The sequence below is a fragment of the Pristis pectinata genome, chromosome 13, assembly GCF_009764475.1.
Source record: "Pristis pectinata isolate sPriPec2 chromosome 13, sPriPec2.1.pri, whole genome shotgun sequence".
NCBI lineage: Eukaryota > Metazoa > Chordata > Chondrichthyes > Rhinopristiformes > Pristidae > Pristis > Pristis pectinata.
In genome coordinates, this window is record NC_067417.1 from 43,355,316 (window position 1) to 43,377,176 (window position 21,861).

At 41.8% G+C, this 21,861-nt stretch overlaps 1 protein-coding gene across 4 annotated transcripts in view; it reads left to right on the top strand.

Annotated features, from left to right (window-relative positions):
* wdr59 (WD repeat domain 59) overlaps positions 1-20,799 on the top strand; it is a 68,635-nt gene extending 47,836 nt beyond the window's left edge. For 2 of the 4 annotated variants that reach the window (XM_052028302.1, XM_052028305.1), the window contains exons 22-27: positions 3,282-3,394; positions 4,877-5,027; positions 5,779-5,851; positions 7,044-7,167; positions 11,727-11,869; positions 17,485-18,572. In XM_052028302.1, the coding sequence (XP_051884262.1) occupies positions 3,282-3,394; positions 4,877-5,027; positions 5,779-5,851; positions 7,044-7,167; positions 11,727-11,869; positions 17,485-17,720 (840 nt within the window). In that variant the 3' untranslated portion in view covers positions 17,721-18,572. Of the gene's footprint in view, positions 1-3,281; positions 3,395-4,876; positions 5,028-5,778; positions 5,852-7,043; positions 7,168-11,726; positions 11,870-17,484 lie in introns of those variants that run through there. The other 2 variants (XM_052028304.1, XR_007957349.1) reach the window with 2 other exon arrangements.
* Positions 20,800-21,861: the final 1,062 nt, after the last annotated feature.

Below are 21,861 nucleotides of genomic sequence, written 5' to 3' on the forward strand. Positions count from 1 at the left end.
TGTTCGAGGGTGATTACACTTCTTTGTATTATATACTTCTAATATTTGAAAATATTGAAGTAAAGTCATTATTTAATATTTCTGCTGTTTCACCCTCACTGTCTATGATATACTGTCGCTGAACAATTTCGTGCTTAAACTGACTTAAGTGCCTTGGAATATTTCAGTATACAATAAAAACAGAAAATGCTGGAAATACTCAGCAGGTTAGAGTGGAAAGAGAAACCGAGGTATTGCTTCAGATCAAAGACCTTCCTCAGAATTGGGGGAGATAAAAAAGGTAATTTGCAGATAAGGTGGCAGGAGGGTCAAGTGAGTTAATAGGGCAGTTAGAGAGTGCTTATGCTACTTTGTTTTGTGAGTTGCTGATAGCAGGTCTGTGGCACATGCCAAGCAGGTCGGGCTGTCCCAGCAGAGAAAGGAAACTGAGCCAATATCACAGATGGATGACTTGCAGCAGGATGGCCAGTTCAGAATATGCAGTATACCTTTGCCTTAAAAATATTCTAAGACTCTGCTTTTTTGAGGTTCGCAGTCCTCTGAAAGAAAAAAAAAGCCTCATCTTTGTCTTAAATAGGAATCCCTTATGTTTTAAACAATGACCTTTTGTTTGAGATTCTTCCACAAGAGGAAAAATCTCCATATTTACCCTGTCAATATAACTCAGGACCTTATTTCAATCTTTTCTCCATGCAAAATACCATACAATGTTTAGTCTTGATTTTTCCACAGCTTGATGTCGTCCCTGATAGATCTGCACTGTTTCTGGACTTCATTTGCCTGCCACACAGTGCTCCAAAATCTGTAATTACTTTATTAATGCTCCATGCAGATTCCACCTATCCTATACCTGCTCAGCCTTAAACCTTGGACTCCCTCCTAATTTGTGCCAATTCCCTGTTCATTCTTGGGAAATTTGTATAATAATTCTAACATGATTAATGTAAGTTTTCTGTCCTTTGCGCATGACACAATTGACAGAATTAGGCTGCCATTGGGATCTGAGTCACCAATTCTATATCCATTTTTCTCTCTTTTCACTTTTCTGTACTCAAACCAGACCCATTCTAAATCCTTTTTATGATGTTTTGTCTCCATTTCACCCCTCTCAGTAATTTGGCTGCTCAAATTCAATGCTCTTCAAGCTTCCTGCTCTCTTGTTGCCATCCCAGCCTTGACTCTTTCTCAGAGAAGCTTCTGTCTTCCCTGTGCCTCTCTGGCATATTCTGAAGGGCTCATGGAGGCAGAAAAGGACTGAAAACAGTGTTAAGAGCAGGGGAGACATTCAAGTAGGGGATGGTGAGGGGGTAGAACAAATATAATTCCAGAAAAATGGGGAAGGGAACTTAAAAATCTTAAATAAAGCAGGAAGAAAGGAAGTTTATGATAGATATTGAAAACTCAACACTGCAGAAAGCCAAGAGGATCATAGGAGTGAAGTTAAAGTTAGCAGAGGAGAGAGGATGCAAGAGAAAATATTTGCTGGTAAAATTAAAGGAAACCTGAAATCTTTTATAAAAATGTGAGCAGCAGGAGGGTTGTAATGGAACGAGTTGGACCCCAAAGTAATAATTACGGTGTAGAGGAGGAGTACATGAGTCTGCTTCCAATTGAAATTATTTCGTTTGATCTCACACAAGTAGGGAACAATAAACATTGATTTTAAGGAGGAAGACTGATAAAATAGAGAAAATATTAAATAGCCTAAAGTTTCTAAAAATGGATAAATTATCCAGGCTCTTGAAATAGTGGATGCTCTGATTATTAGTTTTGAATGCTTCTTGGCGAATAGGCACGGTGCTGTAGGACTGGAAGACCACTAACCCATAATCTTTGTTTTAAAAGGGAGAGAGGGGCATGTCAAGTAATTACAGGCCATGCAGCGGTTACGTTCTATTATTGGAATGATGTCTGAGGGATATAATAAATTCTCATTTATTAAGGCACAGTTTAATCAAGGAGAGTCATCTTGGATTTCTTAAGGCAAGATCTTGGGTTGAGAAGTTTGAAGAGGTAACAAGCGCGGTCAATGAGGATTGTGCATTTAATGTCGTCTATATGCATACCTGTAAATCTCCTGTGTACCTCTTCTAGTTTAATCATGCTTGCTTTTGAACTGCCTTATGAACTTCCTCCTCTCGATCTCTAATCCCCTCTGGCCCAACAGTGCTTTAATTTAAAAATAGAAAATACTGGAACTAGTAGGTCAGGGAGCACTTGTGGAGCAACAGTTATGTTTCAGGTTCATGACATTTCAATAAAATAAGGAAAAGCTGGGGAAATACCTTCTAAGATTCAGAGAAAAGGTGAAATAGAGAAAGGAACAGTACAGCACCCTCTTAAAGTTCTATGCCTCCTTTTCCAGGATGGGATTTAAACTTGTGATTTTCTGGTGGAAGCAAGAAAAATCAGTAGATTATTGTATATTAACAGAATCAAGAGAGATGGGGTTAGTGAAGGAAAGTGGCACTGAGGTAAAAGTTGATCTCTTTAATGGTAGCGGTTGAATGGCCTACACCTGTTTCTGTTTCTGCAGCCAGGGTTGAAGTTTACTAACTGAAACTGAAATTCATGGCATACTCTGTTATATTGACTTATTCTGTTCTGAACTTCTGTTTGTAGCATTGCCTTGAGTTTTCTTCCTGCATCCTTTGTTTTTAAAATTCAACTTTGGTAGCATCAAGTTGTATGGTAATCTCAGTCTCTGTTATCTTCTTCTTGGTTTTTCATTTTTTTCTTAAACTGCAGGCACAATATGGTAAGGTCGATAACCTACAAACTATTAGTACAAGATTTCTGACAGAGAGAATATGGTTCATTTTTATGATGTAAAACACTTCGATGCTGTAGGAATTCAGCAAGCCAGGCAGCATCCAGCCAGACCTTTCTTCAGTCCTGACCCGAAACGTTGACTGTCTGCTTTTCTCCACAGATGCTGCCTGGCCTGCTAAGTTCCTCCAGCATCATCGTGTTTTTCATCTAGATTCCAGCATCTGCAGTTCTTTGTTTCTCTGCTTCATTTTTATATTCAGTTCAACCAGCAACTGGCTGATGAACCAATTAATGCTGGACAAACTGTGCATGGAACCCAGCATGTAACTAAGATAAGGTATCTTTATTAGTCACATGTACATCGAAACACATAGTGAAATACATCTTTTTGCGTAGAGTGTTCTGGAGGCAGCCCACAAGTGTCACCATGCCTCCGGCACCACTTAACTCTGCTATTTCCCAATCTCTTGGTAACTTACTAATTCATTATTCACTTGCTTGCATTCTAGGTGTGGTCTTTAGCTGCTGTTGCCACAGACTCCTTCCTCAGTCCGCATCCAGATCCTGACATAGAGACGCCATGGGCACGGCATCCGTTTGGCAGGCAGCTCCTTGAGTCGCTGTGAGAATGAGTTTCTATAATAAAGAAATGGCAGAGTGGGCAAGTGTTCAGAGACTGGAAATTACTGGAAGCATGGTTGCAACCAGTCACTAAGCAGGAAGGCTATGTGAAAAATCCTTTTGAAACTATAATAAATGCAAGAAAAATCACAAGCTTTATATTATTTGGGAACTTTATGAATGAATTATACTGTCTTTCTGTAATTCTTCAACTGTTATTCATTTGCACCTGGAATATGGGCATCTCTTGCAAAGCCAGGATTTATCGCCATCCCTGACTTCTCTCAAGAAGGTCTGAGAGAGTGGCCTCCTGGAGCAGATGCAGTCGTGGTGGTGAGGAGCTGCTGCTGTGTAGGAAGACAGCACACCATCACCTTCATTCATAAAGTTCTTTGAAAATTAGGTTTTGACCTGCATTTACTATAGTTGCAAATGGATACCTCACGGTTACTTACTGTCTAATGAAGAAGCAGATGGAAGCTGGTCTTATGTCATTTAAGATGTACTGAGCATATAGGACTGAGCACTTGTGCAAATCTTTTTAGTGTTTTGCCCTGTTTCACAGAAAGGAAGCTTCCACTTCTACAGTCCCTTTCACATTGTCAGGGCATAACAAGATTTGCAACAAATTCAGTGCTTTTGAAGCTTTGTCATTATTGTCAATAAGAATAGGTGATCTGGGCATTATTAAGTTGCTGATTGTGGCATCTTGCTGTGCACCCATAGTATTACCACAAGCAACTGAAATAAGTTTCATGCAAATTGAAATGTGTTTTTGCTTTGGTTTTCACTGTACCCCTTCCTTCAGAAGGTGGTGACTTAGAATGGGGTGCCATTTCCTATATTGAAGGAGCTCTGTGTATCACCTTGCTGTGTGAATGTAAATGATAAGTGTTGGTGGATGGGTTTCTTGAACATAGAGATGAGTCCACTCAGACCTCAGCTGACATCTGCAAACCTGTGCAGTTCGGGGAAGGGGCAGTGGCCATTGCCTTGTTATTTATGCAGTCAGTTGTATCATTGATCTACTTGATGAGCCTAGCACCTCACCATTAAATATGACATCTTCCTGAACATTTAGTTCAGTACCATGCAGTGCATTTGCTCCCTGAACCATTTGCAAAGAACAGTACAAGGAAGGAAGATGGAATTTTAACTTCTTACTTAAATCATCCTAATTATTAGAGTTTTCAATGTGTGTCAAAGTCTGGTGACCTAAAACAATCAATTTCAATATGTGTCCATCTGGCTTGGTCAGCTACTCAGTAATGTAAACCAATTGAATATATCTTGCAGTTTCAAATGATGGGCTAAATGTGGTAAATGCTTGTCTTTATCTGTACTTAATCTTTGAACTTATCCAGTCAATCAGGATAGTATTAAGCTGTGGTTGTTTATCATTTCTGGGTAATTTTTAAGTGTGGTTCTGATAATGTATAGTCCCCCTTCCTGCAATGGTTTATTGATGTGTGTTTCTCCACAGCCTGACCCACTACAGTACGATACACGATGTTCAGACTCTAGCGATGCTATGCAGTGTGTTTGAGGCCCAATCTAGGCCTCTGGACTGCTATGGCAGCATGGGCACACAACTGTACCAGCGCAATTCTATCTCCACTCCCTTTCTACATTGTGTAAGTGTATATTTACTGTGTTCTAGTCTGGAATCTGTTCCATTTAATGCTTTGACTTTTAATCATACTGTGTAGGTATAATAATCAGTCCTGCAGGCAGTTCTGTACCAGTCACAGTGCCGTGAGCTAGAATAGTTCTAAATGAAATTCTTGTGCAAACCACATGTACTGATGGAGAGAACAAGATTCTAATGTGTTGTTGTGCAATGTCCTTCCTTTGGTTATTGAATTGCTTGTATTGAGCCTGCCTACAGCCGAATCCATTTGTGAACACGCACTTCACTGTTGAAATGATAGCAGTGAATGCTTTGGGGCAATTAAACATTTTCAGTCCATCAGACTCCACACTGAGCAGTTCCTCCCAGACTAAAGATCCCCTTTTTGTGTGATCACCAATTGTGTATATTAGGGCAGAGTTGGAGTTGGGGTTGGTGTTCAGGTTTCAGCTGTTTGGGGCATGGTAGGGATAGAACTCTTGGGTTTGGAACGGGAGCATTGAAAGATTAATTTTCCATTAATGATAGAGGGAGCATAAAAATTACAAAATCTGTTTATTTGTAGCTGTAAAAGTTACTTCTGTGTTTATCTGGAACGTGCTGAACATTGTTTCATGTTATCTGAATGTTATATGTGTCTTGAATTCTGGTTCTCAATACCAAGGTTCCTGTGAACATTTTTATAAACTAATTGTGCCAGTGTTCTTTTACCCTGCTCTGTAGACTATTCTAAATATCTTTCTTTTTTTCCTTAGTCAGGCTATGCTTCTTCAGGTTCCTATTCAAGCACATCTGAAACTATTGTTGGGTCCACTGGCTGGAACATAGGTAAGATGCTTCTGGGAGGTATTTCATAAAGAATGGAATAGCAGGTGGCATAGTTGTAAAGATGTCCTGACTGAGAAGCTCCTCAGTAGTTGGAAAGGAATGCCTGGGAAAACATTGGGAACAAGATCTAATCAACATTAGGAATTTTCTGCAGTGATGTTAATAAGCAAAATAAATTAAAGCACTTCACTCTAAAATTACATCACAGTATATACTCCACAAATCTCATTGTCCAATAATACATCACAGTGTACTCTATAAATCTATTTCTATTTTGGAGAACATCAAATTTCTGCAACATTCCATCCTATGCTCTAGCATGCAATTGAATAATTTGTACAACACCCCCATATCCATATAATTTCCCCATCTGTCTTGTGCATCCTAGAGGAATTCTTTATTCAACTTTGCATGACATTGCTGTGTTATATCTACAAACTCCTTTTTATCTTTGGGTACGTATCACTTCTGCTTTTTACTATAATCTGTATTTCAGGAAGCTTGGCTTCTGGGGCCACCAAATGGATAGCACAGCATGCTGTAATTTCACAAAAAAATGAAAAACCGAGAAATGCTAGAAATACAAAGCAGGTCAGGCAACCTCTGTGGAGAAGAAGCAGTTAACATTTCCAGTTACTGAGGTTCCATCAGAACAGGGAAAAGTTAGAAATCAAATAAGTTTTAATTTGTAGAGAATGGGTAGGGCGGAGGGAGTATTTGTGATTGGATGAAGGTGAAGAGAGACTAAATAGCACAAGTGCTAGTAATGCCGGTTGAGAGAGGGTGCTAAAAGCTTGTTAATGGCAGTTGATCTGTCTGGAGGAGGAAGAGACAGTGTTCCTTGATGTAATGTTGGACTTCATGGGAAGAAAGTACAAAGCCAAAGACTGTCAGGTCAGTGGAACTGGGATGGAGGCAGTCGGAAGCTTGGACTATAATTTCACGTTGCTGAAGTGATGATCCGTCTTGACTACTCTCACGATTCTTCATTACCTGTAAGATTGCAAACTGTGATAAACCAAGTAGCATCATGAATGACCACAGTATGATCCTAAACCCTTTGTTTCTCTAAGCCACTGAGATATGCAAGGTGTTCGGGTAGTAATATTGAGGGCTTTCAAATTTTAACCAGTTAGTGATTGATCTGTTGCCTCCAGTTAATCCATTACCAATAATGCTAACACTATTTCAGTGGCTCGGGAATCAGAACATCTCAGTTCTTGGTGCTATGAGTCACCAGATGACTACCGTTATGGAAACCACATCTATGCTGATCCAAAAGAGCGGGAGAAGGAGCAACATGAAAAGAACAAAAAGTAAGTTTTCTCATTTCTCCTTACAATATACACAGTCATTCAGCCCATTAAGTCTATGCTGGCTCTCAGGGCAATCCCATCCCTTCCTATCCCCTTAATTTATTTCCCTGTAATCTATTCTCTTTTACATCACCATTAACTTCCCCGAATTCTCTTAATGCCCACCCACACTAGGGGTAACTAACAGTAGCTAATTAATCTGCCTTCTAGCCCAGTTTTGTGTGGGAGGAAACTGGAGCACTGGAAAAACCCACGCGGTGTCTGGCAGAACAAGCAAGCTTCGCAGAGCACCAGATCGAATCTGGGTCACTGCAGCTATGAGGCAACAGCACTACCTGCTTCATCACTGTGCACACTATACCTGCTACGATATAGAACTGAGTCAGGAAAACTCTGATAACCAATCAATGAAGCTTTGTTTTGGACTTTTTAATTCTAAAAATTGTTTTAGTAGCACAAGCATTAGCACTCAGTATCTCTTCCAAGTGGTTATTGTTCATGTTTGAATTCTGAATGTAAATTATTTAGCCTTGCAAGGCTCAATAGGAATGCCCATTCCCTCCCTCACAGCTACATTCATAGATATACTTTCAACAGGAGTTGCTGTGAGTAGAGAGAAAGTGGTTGAAGTATTTAAAGCAGTAAGTGAGCAGGCTGGTGTTTGAAAATGTAGGCGATTGGCTCGTGTATTTAAGTGTTTTGTTTAGTTGGGGATATGGGGTTAATTAGACTAAAGAGCTTGGAGGTAGAAGATTAATAACAAACAAGATTATTAACTATTAAAACAGCTACTAATAACATTTCAAAATTTTAAAACTAATTAAGTAAATTGGAAATGCAGTTTAAGCAATGTGTTACTGCTGGATCATGTGGAAATTGCTGGAGACCAGCTAGATGGCCAAGGATCCACTATTGCCGAAATTGTTTACAGCTCAGAGTTCATGAGCTGGAGTTTAAACATCAAATCTTGTTTTCTCCCACCCCCCACCCCCCCCCATCAAAGTTCCCTTTGACCTCTCTTATTCCAAGGAGAACAACCTCAATCCTCAATTCTTCCATCCTAACAATGTCCACTGCATTCCCCATTCCCTTTATTGTACTTCTCTGATATTCCATCGAAAATTTCAGTTAAGTTTGTCAAATACAATCTGATACTTGCAAATATGTGCTGGCTTTCCTTAATTAATGCAAACTCTCCAAGTGCTTGTTCATTTTTTATGTGTTTATTTCTTCTAAAATCTTACCCATCTCTGATGTTAATCTGATCACCTGTGGGTACTGAGAATGTCCTTGCAACCTTTCTTGATCCACTGGTGCCTTGCCTCTGTCTAAGGGAAGATTGGAAGACTGGGCTTCCTCTGTCCTATGCCATTGGGTACAATGTTAGTTTAAAAAAAACAAAAGTTCACATTGACTATATCAAATTAATTTAATGGTGAAGGAGTGGGGCAGTGGTCTTTGAAAGAGAGAGTCACTTTAGTGCTAGTTAAAACATGCTGCATTATGGAAGGACATGGAATGTAAATTTGTGTTGTGATCCCTACATTTTAAAATCTTGATGTCTGCTTCTTAATAACTTATGGGGCTTGGACGTGACGGTCCTGGCGAGCTCCTGCTCACCCAACCTGGAATATCTAACGGTGAAATGTCGACCATTCTATCTGCCAAGGGAGTTCACTTCAGCTATCCTGATGGCAGTCTACATCCCACTACAGATGGACATGAAATTGGCACTCAATGAGCTTATAGTCCATCGTCAACAATCTTGAGACAGGATACCCTGAGGCCCTCTTCATCATCGCCGGGGACTTCAATCAGGCCAACCTCGAGTGTGTTACCAAAATACTATCAGCACATCTCCTGCTCCACCAGGGGTGCCAACACCCTTGACCACTGCTATACAACCATCAAAGATGCCTTCCGAGCCCCCCCTCATCCTCACTTTGGGAAATCAGACCACCAGGCTGTGCTCCTTCTCCCTGCATACAAACAGAAACTGAAACGGGAGGATCCAGTACAGAGAATCGTGCAGTGCTGGTCTGAGGAAGCAGATGAGCTCCTATGTGACCGCTTTGAGACAGTGGACTGGTCCACGTTCAAAGATTCAGCTGCCAGCCTTGATGAGTATGTCACCACCATCACAGACTTTATCAGCAAGTGTGTGGAGGACTGTGTACCAAAGAAGACAATCAGGGTGTTCCCAAACAGGAAACCATGGATGAAGCGGGAGATCCACTCCCTACTGAAGGAGAGGACTACTGCACACAAATCTGGGGATCCTGATCTGTACAAGAAATCAAGGTGTGACCTTCGGAAAGCTATCAGGGATGCCAAGAGGCAATACCGACTCAAAATAGAGTCCCTGACCAGCCGTCAGTTGTGGCAGGGCTTACATGCCATAACAGGCTACAAGACGAAGTCGGGCTGCATAGCTAACAACAGCGCATCCCTTTCTGATGAACTTAATGCATTCTATGCACGTTTTGAACAGAAGGGAAGTGGATTGTCACCATCCACCCTGACAGCCTCCAATGCAGCTGCACCTGTGATCACAGAGGAGGACGTAAGATCAGTCTTCCGGAGTGCGAACACGAGGAAAGCACCTGGCCCAGATGGCGTACCTGGCCGTGTGCTCAGAGCTTGTGCTGATCAGCTGGCAGAAGTGTTTGCGGACATATTCAACCTCTCCCTGCTTCAATCTCAGGTTCCCACCTGTTTTAAGAAGACCATTATCATCCCGGTACTGAAGAAAAGCAAGGTTAACATGCCTCAATGACTCCTGACCAGTGGCTCTGATGTCCACCACCATGAAGTGCTTTGAGAGGTTGGTCATAGCACGCATCAACTTTAGCCTACCAGACAACCTGGACCCACTGCAATTCGCCTATCGCCGGAACAGGTCTGCTATGGATGCCATCTCCGTAGCCCTATACTCAGCTCTGGAGCATCTGGACAGTAAGGACACCTACGTTAGACTTTTGTTTATTGACTACAGTTCTGCCTTCAGTACAATAATTCCAAGCAAGCTTGTCACCAAACTCCGAACCAAGGACTCAACACCTCCCTCTGTAACTGGATCCTTGATTTTCTAACAAACAGACCACTATCAGTGAGGGTAGGCAGCAATACCTCCGACACGATTATTCTCAACACTGGTGCCCCACAAGGCTGCGCCCTCAGCCCTCTACTCCCTATACACTCATGACTGTGGCCAGATTCTGCTCTAACTCCATCTACAAGTTTGCAGATGATATCACCGTTGTAGGCCGTATCTCAAACAGCAATGAGTCGGAGTACAGGAAGGAGATAGAGAGCTTAGTGGAATGGTGTCATGACAACAACCTTTCCCTCAATGTCAGCAAAACAGAAGAGCTGGTCATTGACTTTAGGAAAGGCGGCAGTGTACATGCACCTGTCTACATCAATGGTGCTGAGGTCGAGAGGGTTGAGAGCTTCAAGTTCCTGGGAGTGAACATCACCAACAGCCTGTCCTGGTCAAATCATGTAGATGCCACGGCCAAGAAAGCTCACCAGCACTAAAGAAATTTGGTTTGTCCCTTTTGACTCTCACCAACTTTTACTGACGCACCATAGAAAGCATCCTATCTGGATGTATCACGGCTTGGTACGGCAACTGCTCTGCCCAGGATCACAAGAAACTGTAGAGAGTTGTGGACACAGCCCAGCGCATCACGGACACCAGCCTCCCCTCCTTGGACTCTGTCTTTATCTCTGGTTGTCTTGGCGAAGCAGCCAGCATAATCAAAGACCCCACGCACCCAGGACATTCTCTCTTTTCTCCTCTTCCATTGGGTAAAAGATACAGGAGCCTGAGGGCACGTACCACCAGACTTAAGGACAGCTTCCAGCCCACTGTGATAAGACTATTGAACGGTTCCCTTTTACAATGAGATGGACTATGACTTCACGATCTACCTTGTTGTGACCTTGCACCTTATTGCACTGCACTTTTTCTGTAGCTGTGACACTTTACTCTGTACTGTTACTGTTTTTACCTGTACTACATCAATGCACTCTGTACTAACTCAATGTAACTGCACTGTGTAATGAATTGACCTGTACGATCGGTATGCAAGACAAGTTTTTCACTGTACCTCAGTACAAGTGACAATAATAAACTAATACCAATACTCCCTCAGGCAGTGCGTTCCAGATTCCAGTCACCCCCAGGAACCTCTTACTCCACACCTTAAACCTATGCCCTCTGGTCTTAGACACCTTCTACCTCTTACTCCACACCTTAAACTTATGCCCTCCTACCATGCGGAGAAGTTTCTCACTGTTCCCCTCGTGATATCGTACACCTCTGTCAGGTCCACTCTTGGCTTCCTCCGCTCCAGGGAAAGCAAACCCAACTCTCAGTCTCTCCTCTCCATCCAATAACCTGGGACTTTGGGAGATTTGATTGTAGGAAAAAGAAAAATCGAGAGAATCTCAAACCAAACAGCTTTAAAGATGTAAAATCTGTCCATGTATTTCCCACATTGTTTGCATCGTTTCTGAATTTGCGATTCATCTTGCCTTCCTTCAATTTCCAGGCTACTCGATCCAGCCAACATGTTGCAATATGATGATTTTAAGAAATGTTATGGGGAGATTCTGTACCGCTGGGGTCTGCGAGAGAAACGAGCAGAGGTCTTAAAGTTCGTCTCTTGCCCTCCGGACTCTCATAAGGGAATTGGTAAGTGCGGGTTTTAAAGCAATGAGCTCTTTTTGGAGTGGGTTTATGCTTCAAACTCCTGATATTTCAGTATCCATTCCACATGGGAATTTTACAGTGTAACCTTTTGTCTAGTAGTACTGCATGTTAATTGTGACTCAGTTTTGTTGGTGCACAAGTTTTTTTTTAAAGAAAATAATAAAAAGGGTTATGAAACATTGGTCTTTATCACAAAGGGGTTGTAATACCTCCTGTCCTGTCTGAAGTATTGTGTCCACCACCCCATCCCCAATAGCAAATTTCCTGCATACTTATCCCCAATACCAAATCAAATATGAGTTCTGAAGATGGCAAAATGGTGGACATTGCTGAGTTACATATATAACCACAATGCACCCAAGAGCACTGGAAGTTTTGAAGTTGTTGATCAATTCCTCTTCTTAAGCGTAGCTCCTCTTTTAAAACTGGCTGCATCTTCGTGTTGCAATATCATGTGAGTTGCCCCCAACTGTGAATGCTCAGAGACTTCCTTCAAAATAACCCTGGGCTTTCAAGCACAGCAAGTCGCAGTAATTTTTTCTGGTGCTTCATTACAGTGTTTTGAGTTTTTAAAACAGTTCTGTGTAGAGATGTGTTAAGTGTAGTCTGTTCCTTTAGTGAGACAGGGCATTAGTCATCGTAGAAACTTCCCTGATTGCAGGTCCATTAACACGTGTGTTTGCCTGAAAACCATGCATCAAACAGTGGGGACCCCATGCCATTTTGTCCCTGTGTAATAATTTGTGTCTTTAAACATTATCAGTCAGTCTGCTTTTTGCATTCATATGCAATAACCATCTATGATTGAAGTCGTAATGGAAGACACTCCAACCACTGCAAGAAGTCACTGAAGGACTTGGGCAGTGCTCAGATCAGCCATGGGGAGCCACACACAGCTGATTTTACAGGGTGTTTGCTAGTCATACTGGACAGGAACCCTGCATTTCGAGCATTGCGTACTCGGGCATTCTAGAAACCTTCTAGGTCCAAGATGAAAGAGCAGTTGGAAGGAGTCTGCATGGGGGATAATGTCAAGAGTGATGTATCAATGTTGGAAGGAGTTTAATCACATCACATGCATAGTTCGAGGACGAGCACATCGCCAAATTTCTCCTACCAGCAAGTGTATAACCACACCAACACCTTCCATTGGATCTGTCACCTAACTATAATCTCTATCCACCACTATCCTCAAACACACTCTTGCACACTTACCACCAGTTCGCACCCCCCCCCCCCCCCCCCCCAACACACACAACTTCTACCTTGTACACAATTCCAGCTTTTCAGCAACAATTATAATCTTTTCTGGCATATTTGACTTAGATGTGACATTCTCATGTGCTCTCTCCCGTCATGCCAATGTTGTCCCTTGTTATTCTTCTTTCAGATAACTAAGACATTGGTAATAATGATGACGGCACCTCATTATTAAAACTTAACATGTCCCATTTACACCTACAGTCACCAGCTCAGAAGCAGGCTTTCTGAATAGCAGGTGGTGGTTCAGAGGTGGGTCACTAGGCACAAGTGAATTTCAGGCAGGCCAGAGGAAATTGTAGCTCATATGCCAGCATCCCAAAAGTGAGGTTGCACTCCCTCAACGAAGACCACAATGACTTTGCCAAAAGTTTTTGTATATGCATATGGAGATGCTTGGACCATGCAGATCTGCACAAAATGTCATTGAGCGTAGGGGAAATCCAGATTTAAGCTTGCACACAGGCTTACGTAGAGCTTGGAGTCCACCTGTTCGGCATGGAATCATGGTCATCTCCATGTCGGTATGATCACAAAATCTATTCAATAAAATTTCACCTTCTGTGAGAATACAGGCAGAAGTCCAGCATTTCGTGGAAGCTGAGACTTCTGCCATTCAATCTCAAACAGCTGTAATTGCGCCTTTGGATTCCACGTGGGCTCATTTCAGACAAGGGAGGATAGGCTAAGGCATTACAGAATGCAGGCACTAAAGTAGTGCACACTGACAGGACAGCAATTCCTTGCTATTGGTATGATTGCAAGTACAAAATCACTGACTATGTTGGCTTGAATGGTTGTTCTATTTATGATTAATGCTCAGGCAAACAAAGGTCACCCACACCAGAGGGATGGTAGTGCGGGAACTGACACTGGGGTTTGAGTTTCTCTCTGTGATCGCTTGTGGGAGGTGGGCATCACTGGGAGCTGAGCATGTGTTAATCTCTCTCAGTAAACGTAATGAAGACATGCCTTCCATGTCCACTGCATAGCTCCCTGGGATTGTCCGGTAGCTTCAGCACAGTGAATAAGCAAGCACAAAGGAATGAAGATTATATTTCTAAATTAGGATGACATTAGAATTTCCAGGTGACCTAGATGGTAAGTGGCCATTTTCTGTGTGCTGTGGAAGAAACAGTAATAGGTTGTGACCAACCATTTTGTACATAAGGTACACTGCTGTGTTGCATCAGTGGTGGACTAGTGTATGTTCACAGTGGACTTGCAATGCTGTGAGCTGATGTACTGAATGAATTAAAGCTTCATTGCCTTTCCAATTGTATTAAAAGAGTGATATAGATGATGTGCAACTTGGAGTGAAATGTGAAGGTGATAGTGCTTCTATTTGCATGCTGCGCTTGTCCTTGGTGAATTGTTCATGGGTTTGGACTGGGTGAGTAATTGCAGATGGTACATGCTGTCGCCACAATGCCCAGGTGGTTGAGGGATTGAATGCTTACAGTGATGGATAGGATGCTCATCATGAATTTCTTTGCCCTTGGTGCAGCAATATAATTGAAAGTCAAAGTTAGGAAGTTAGATTCTCTCTCACTGGAGATTTCCGTTGCCTGGAACTTTTGTGGCCTGAATGTTATTTGCCACTTATTAGTCGATGTCTGAATATTGTCTAGGCTTGCTGTATGCAGACGGGCACTGCTTCATCTTCCGAGTTGAAAGTGGAGTTGAATGTTGTGCAGTCTTCATCTTCCAGCTCTGTGATGGATGGAAGGTCATTGATGAAGAACTGAACATGTTTGGCCCTAGGACACTGCCTTGAGGAATTCTTGCACCTGCCCAACTCCTGAATGAAGCCCCATAGAGTACAGTGAGTTTTCCTGCAAGACGAGCCCAGCATATCTGCCAGTAATTAAACGTCTCCTATAAATAATGCAGGTCCAGGGCATCTGTCCACTTTTCAGACCTCTTTACCATGTGTCCCCTGCACTGTATTGTGTACGTAAAATGTGAATCAGTGTGGCAGTGCGGGCACGCAGTGAGTGGCATACAAGGATTGGCTTCATTCTTCAACATGGAACCTTGTAGTACAACATCACAAGTTTGCAAGATTACATTAACGATGCATCGCAAATTGCATTTGAAAATGGACATAAATGGAGACATGGGTGCATTAAAATCGTGACCTGCACGAACAAATTTCGATCCTGTTTTGTTTAATGTCCATGAATGGTGTTTTTGAGTCCGTATAAATTTAATATACAAAGAAGGTATGTGGTGTGCATTTGCCCCTCCATGATAGTTTATGATAAATGATGGGTATTTGTCCATATTTTAATCAGAAATTTAAACAGGATGTGACAGATCTAAGCATAGGAATGAGAACTTTTTTGAGTCTGTTGCACCTGTAAAAGAAATCCCTAATTAGTGAGAGCTATTAAGTTTAGGGCTCCAAGGGACGGGAAGCAAAGGCTGATAATTGGCACTGAGACACAGACAGCCTCACAGGTACAGATGGTCATGGCACAAGAAGCTTAAGAACATGAACAAGTTACTCCTCCTTATTTGTAAAATCTGTAAACGAATATTATGTTTTTTTGTGAGCTACCTCTCTAGAACATGGCAGTGATTTGGACAGTTGAATTTAATATGTAGTAATTTGGGCAAATGTTCTTTTAATAATAAAACCAAATATGTGAGTTTAGTGGCATGAGTTCCATCTTTCTTCAAACAGGGAACATTTAATATCTCACCTTAGATGTAATAAAAGTGAATTTCAGCTTACTGAAATAAACATGTTCCTTTGTCTCTGCAGGAGCCAGTGTACAGAGCTGTCAGTAACAATCTGATAGCTTTAGCTCTCACTGCCACTTCCTTTACTCATAAGGGATCCGGTTGAACCATGTTTGGTGGCAAGGTTGTTCTGCCTCTCATTCTGAACACTGGCAAGGCCTGGAGGGATGAGGGGTTGGAGACGTGGAATTGTCTCAAACCTTCTTAATAATATCTTAAACTTTGAACTATCGATGGAGCTTTCTTCAAAGTGGAATCAAAAGTAAATACATCATCAGAGAGCTGGTATACTACAGCTCGTGTCACTATGCTTAAGCATCGGAAATAATTATATTGCTCATGTTGCTTTAACCTCCAGCAGCTTGCATGTTCTCCAATGTGAATATTCGCCTCCAACATCTCCTGGAGACTTGATTGGAAGGTGGTGAAAATAGTAAGGTTCAAGCCTCTGTTTTGTTTTGGAAAGGTTTATATATTGCATGTCAATTATTGCACACTTTGTTTTATACTACCTATGTGCAATTATCTTAAATTACAAGCAAGTATACAAAATATACTAACTGTAGACAGAAAAGAACAGTCTGACCTTGTGATATTTATAAGATAAGATATCTTTATTAGTCACATGTACATCGAAACACACAGTGAAATGCATCTTTTGCATAGAGTGTTCTGGGGGCAGCCCGCAAGTGTCGCAACAGCATGCCCACAACTTCCTAATCCATACATCTTTGGAATATGGGAGGAAACTGGAGCACCCAGAGGAAACCCATGCAGACATTGGGAGAATGTACAGACTCCTTACAGGCAGCGGCCAGAATTGAACCTGGGTCACTGTAATAGCGTTGTGCTAACTGCTACATGTGACATAAGGATTGACAAGTTCACCAAAATTAGTTTTATGATTATATTTTTACACAGTTGACAAATTAGCAGATTTAGATAGCAAGTCTTTTAATTTTAATTCAGTTAATACATTAATGGTTTTCTCAAAGCTGCAGCAGTGATTTGAATAGCTTACATGACTTCCTCCATTTAAATTGTGCATCAAAGTTGGGTTACACCGGTAACTTACTTAGCGCTATCCCAGAAAGTGCCGATTCTTTATAGTGTTTTTGCTCCTCCAGTCTAAATATTCATAAGTATGTACCGCTCTTTAAAAAAAATACATCCCACTGCTATGTGCTGCTGTGCCAGGTGTGGAAGTCCCCTATGTTTCCTGCCTGTTACTCTTGTAATTGAGGACAATTGTTGGTGCTAATAGGAGCGTGGTTTCCCATTGTGACACGCGTGGAGGGAGGTTTTGATGTTGTGGCTTGGGGCAAAGGCATTGGGGGAAAGCTTGCACAAGGATGTGCCTATGTAAGGAGGATGCTTCTTAAAATGGATTGATGGTGGACAAAGGACACTAATTATGGAGAAGAAATTGTTACGTAAATGAGTTTATAGATATCACGTGTTGTACTTAATGGAAGATGTGGCAACTTTAAACTGAGTTTAAGACAGAAATATTTGGACAGTACTGGATGTTTTTGCATTGCATTAAATACCTTTAATACAGTATAACTTTTCCCTACTTTCTCCTTCAGAATTTGGAGTGTACTGCTGTCACTGCCGCAGTGAGGGACGAGGGACACAGTGTGACATTTGCAAAGGCTTCACCTTTCAATGTGCCATCTGCCATGTTGCTGTTCGAGGATCTGCAAACTTCTGCCTTACCTGTGGGCACGGCGGCCATACCAGTCACATGATGGAGTGGTTCCGGACCCAGGAAGTGTGCCCCACAGGCTGTGGCTGCCATTGCTTGCTCGAGAGCACGTTTTGAAAATAGCCTGGCGCCACTGTTGGTCGTAGGTGAACCTGGATGGCATTTCCATCTTTTGCTCTTCACTGAAGCTGTGACAGCTAGTTGAACCAAGATAGGAAAACGTCAGCCAGTGCAAAACTTAGACTGGAGCTTCATTGTTTGAGGTGCCAGGACAAAGCCCTCAGCATTTCAAATCATCTGGTCTCCTTTCAGAGGGTGAGGCGATGTGGATTGCACATTGTCTCACGACGATGAGTGGCCAAATTCAAAAGCAAAACTTATTTATAATTTTATTTTAAGGAACACGAGCTAAAGTTGGGTATTTGCTTCCTTGATGATAATGGTCAATGTGCAATTGTCATGCACACTGACTATGAAGAATGATGTGCAGCTACTGCAGTGCCGGAACTGAAACGATCACAATGAAAAAGACCCAGTTCAGCAGAAGTATTACCCCTTGAGTGGCCTGTGTGCAGGTCATTTGTCACATCTTTGCTGTTGATCTATTTCCGTGCTGCTGGTGTGGCGTTTGATGGTTTTCACAAGTTGAAGAGGGATAATTAAGTTGAGCAGAGGTGCTGCCTTCATTGCTGGAAACTGGATAAAAATCCAGCACAGACCTCCATCCATTGACTCGAAATATCCGACTAAAGAATGAGTTTGCTGGTGTTGATTGTCAGATGGGCATAAGACCAGGACACAGCTTCCTTGAATTTGGCACTAATTTGGGAATGTCATTCAATATGTGGGAAATTGGAAAAACATTCACCAGGGGACCCTCTCTTATGGGGATGCTCAGGTACAGAATATGCCAGGATAGAGGGAGCTTTCCTCTAATTGTGCAATACTTGGTACTGACACTCGATGGACTATTTCTTAACGCTAGCAGTTAGGAAGAAATGAAGTGCAGGAGGGCAGGTTGAATGCTGTGCCATGTTTTACTGCCTTTACTGTGACCGTAAGCAGTCCTTCCAACAAGGTTGGTAGTTTTTGTCAGAGCTGACGTATTCTCTGGCAACTGGCTGGTGGTAACATAGATTGATCCATAGTGCTGGCAGGCAATTAAGTTAACCAGATCCTTTGCTATTGTTACTGGGATAGGACCTGCTGATTTGTGCAGGAGATGCACAGTTCCATTGCTAACATTTTGGTTTTCACTGGGCACTTTAATATTAGATGGGAGCATGTTATCTTTGCTGAGAATGTGGGACTCCAGTCCGAGCACTTTGTCCGCAGAAGCAGTGAAGCTTGGGGGAGAAGCAGCACTCAGTTTACGCTTAATTGCAGTTTAATGTGGGCACCCCATATATGGAGTCAAGTTCTTGAATATGTCAGAATTGCTGAGCGTTTCTCTGAGCAGGTCAGCAGATTTCCAGCTCTGTGGAGTGTTCAAGGGATACCGGAGCTGAACACAATTTACTCATTGACAGTAAAATAAATAGTAAGATCCTCGTAATTTTATTTGCAGAACTACCCCCATTTTCCTTGGCCTGTTCAATGATGCTTAAGTTAAAGACAGAACTAATCAACTGAAGTACTATTTGCAGCATCCTAATATTACAGTTGTATGGCCGTGTCGGCTTTCAATTTACATGGGTCAATTATTTAGTTTTTGAACAATTGACAACATGCTTCCTGTTTTAGTAGCTTGCGTTAGTAGCTGCAGCCCAGAATGGAAACCCAGTATTGTATTGGTATTGAAGGGAATTGCTCGTTGTGCTGTTGACTAAAATTACCCCATTTCTACCATGTGGTGATCCAGATGGTATAGTTAACACTGGCCCAGTAGCCCACTGCTTGCATCTCTCCTGGCCTCGTACTCAGCGGTTTCGTTCCTTATTGCTCAGGTGTCTGGCACAGTTTTTTTTTTCAGACAGCCTGTAAACAAGTTATAAACTTTTAAAAAAATGTCTTTTTTTTGTGTGCATTGTTTCTGGGAGATTGAGTTAAGTGCTGCCTGGCTGCAGATTGTGCAAGTCCAGTAAAATCCATGACACAGAGAGGATAGGTCTGTAGAAGTGCTAACAGTTGTCTCTTTAGGAAACTGCTTGCACATAATTCTTTAGTTGGCAACTGAGAAATGAAGGCCACACCAATTTTGCACTGATTATTGTAAAGGGAAGAATCCATTGGACATAGAGGAAGCAGAAATCTGGCTTAGTTAGAAGGGAAATGTTCAGTATTAAGGATAAAATTGGGACAATTATTTAATTTAGTTTGACCTTGCAAAGCCTGCTTGTTTCCTTGTCACTTATCCATCTAGGCAACTCTAATTGTCCACTCTGATTCTAAAGACTGGTAAGGGAACGGGAGAGAAGAACATGGTTTGTATGGGCAGTTTCTTCAATGACCAGTCAAGTGTCTGTTGACTTCATTGGTTGAAGATAAGTTTACAGCACTGTTGACCATTGGAAAGGTGAGTTATCAGGCCCATGTTTTGGAATGACACACACACAATGAAATGTGTGTGGGTCATTCCAATGTTGCTATAGTTGGCCAGTCTTGGTCCATGTATTTCTGGAGGTTTCATTACAGTATCTAATGGGTCACTGGCATAATACTCTCCTGTCATGAAATGGAACCCTGATTCTTTTTCCAGTTGGATGATTCTTGTCCATCAGTCAAACAGCCTTTTCCCCATCGCTAATATTTTGATAGCTTATAAACAAAAGCATTTAAGTAAAATAAAAGAATCCATTTTTAATATGATTTCCTATTGTACTGTAATTAGAGATTAATCTTTAAGATTCCAGGACAACTGTGGAAGATTGGTAACCATAAGAGCTATGCAACCTTGAGTATTTATCTGCAATATTTTATTCTTTGACCTGAGTGCACCTGAGGATTGCATTCACAGTCGTGGTTGATTCCCGTTCAATGCACTGGGCTGTGTGCCTCTGTCATTGCAAATCCTCATCATGATAATATAATTAAATAGTCTACTATTTAAATGTTAATATTGCACCATTTCTGGTGCAAAAAATTTAGTGCTAAGTTACCAAGTTTAGGAACTGAAGTTAAATTTTGTAACTAAGATGTAAATTATGTATAAAGTAGACACTGTAAATACAGTATTGTTGAAAGTAAATGACTGCTATAGTTTGTTGTCAACTGGCATTTGATGATCTGCCAATATGTATGATTGTAATTTCAGCGTTTATTTTCTGTCTCCTACCTAGAAAGGGTTTCTATCTTCTTTTAAAAAAAAGGGAAATCGAAGCATTGACTTGGTCCTAACAAGAATTATTAACTGAAAAAGTGTGATTCATTTTGATGGGAAAAGAAGACGTAGTACAAAATAAATGTCACAATTTTAAGTGATGTGCAGTAAAAGAGAGACCTGGGGGCAAACAGTTGGTCCATTAAGGAAACGACCAAGATCAAGATCTCAGACCTGGCACAGTATACCAGACAGCAAGGTTCTCTGCTCCCCTGTAGGCTTCTGAAACCCAGACTACCCATCACAAGCCTTCCAAGGCTGTGGAAAAATACCACTAATGCTGTCTCCCCACAACCGTACAAATTCACTGGAAGGATAGATGAACACAAGTCAGTGTTCTCTCCTTGTCTAACAAGCCCAGTTACGCTCGCTCGGGGAAGCTATGGTAGACACCAGTCAATTCATTCTGAGTTCTGTCTTCTGAAGAAATTACCAAGTAGACTCCTGCACGGCTTAATCTTGGATTCACCTGTTGGCGTCAACAAGGTTAGGAACATGCAAGTTGCCCACAATTTCCAAAGTGGAACACAGTCAACATGCAGACCATGCGGGGTGAAGTCCAGAACTAGTGCAGTGAGTGGGCAGGGAGAAGCTCTGCAATTCAGTGCAGAGCAGACGGGTGAATCAGGTCGTGGGATTTTAGGTGAATCTCCAGATCTAGTTCAGATGGTAGAATGGAAGGAGGAGTGAGATCCAAATGAGGTTAGACAGTATAGTTAGATGGGCAAAAGGAAAGATTTGGATTTGTCTCCAGTGCAGGCAGTGGTGGGAAGGGTGAGATAAAACTAGTGCAAGTAGGAGGGGAGGGGTGCAGGGAGCCCATGATCCAGCAAGAAGCGGTTGGTTTGATGGTTGACCACTGGATCTACTGCAAGCAGTAGGCAGGGTGAAAGAGATGACATAAGAATGTAGCACCTAGAAGCAGGAGTTGGCCATTCA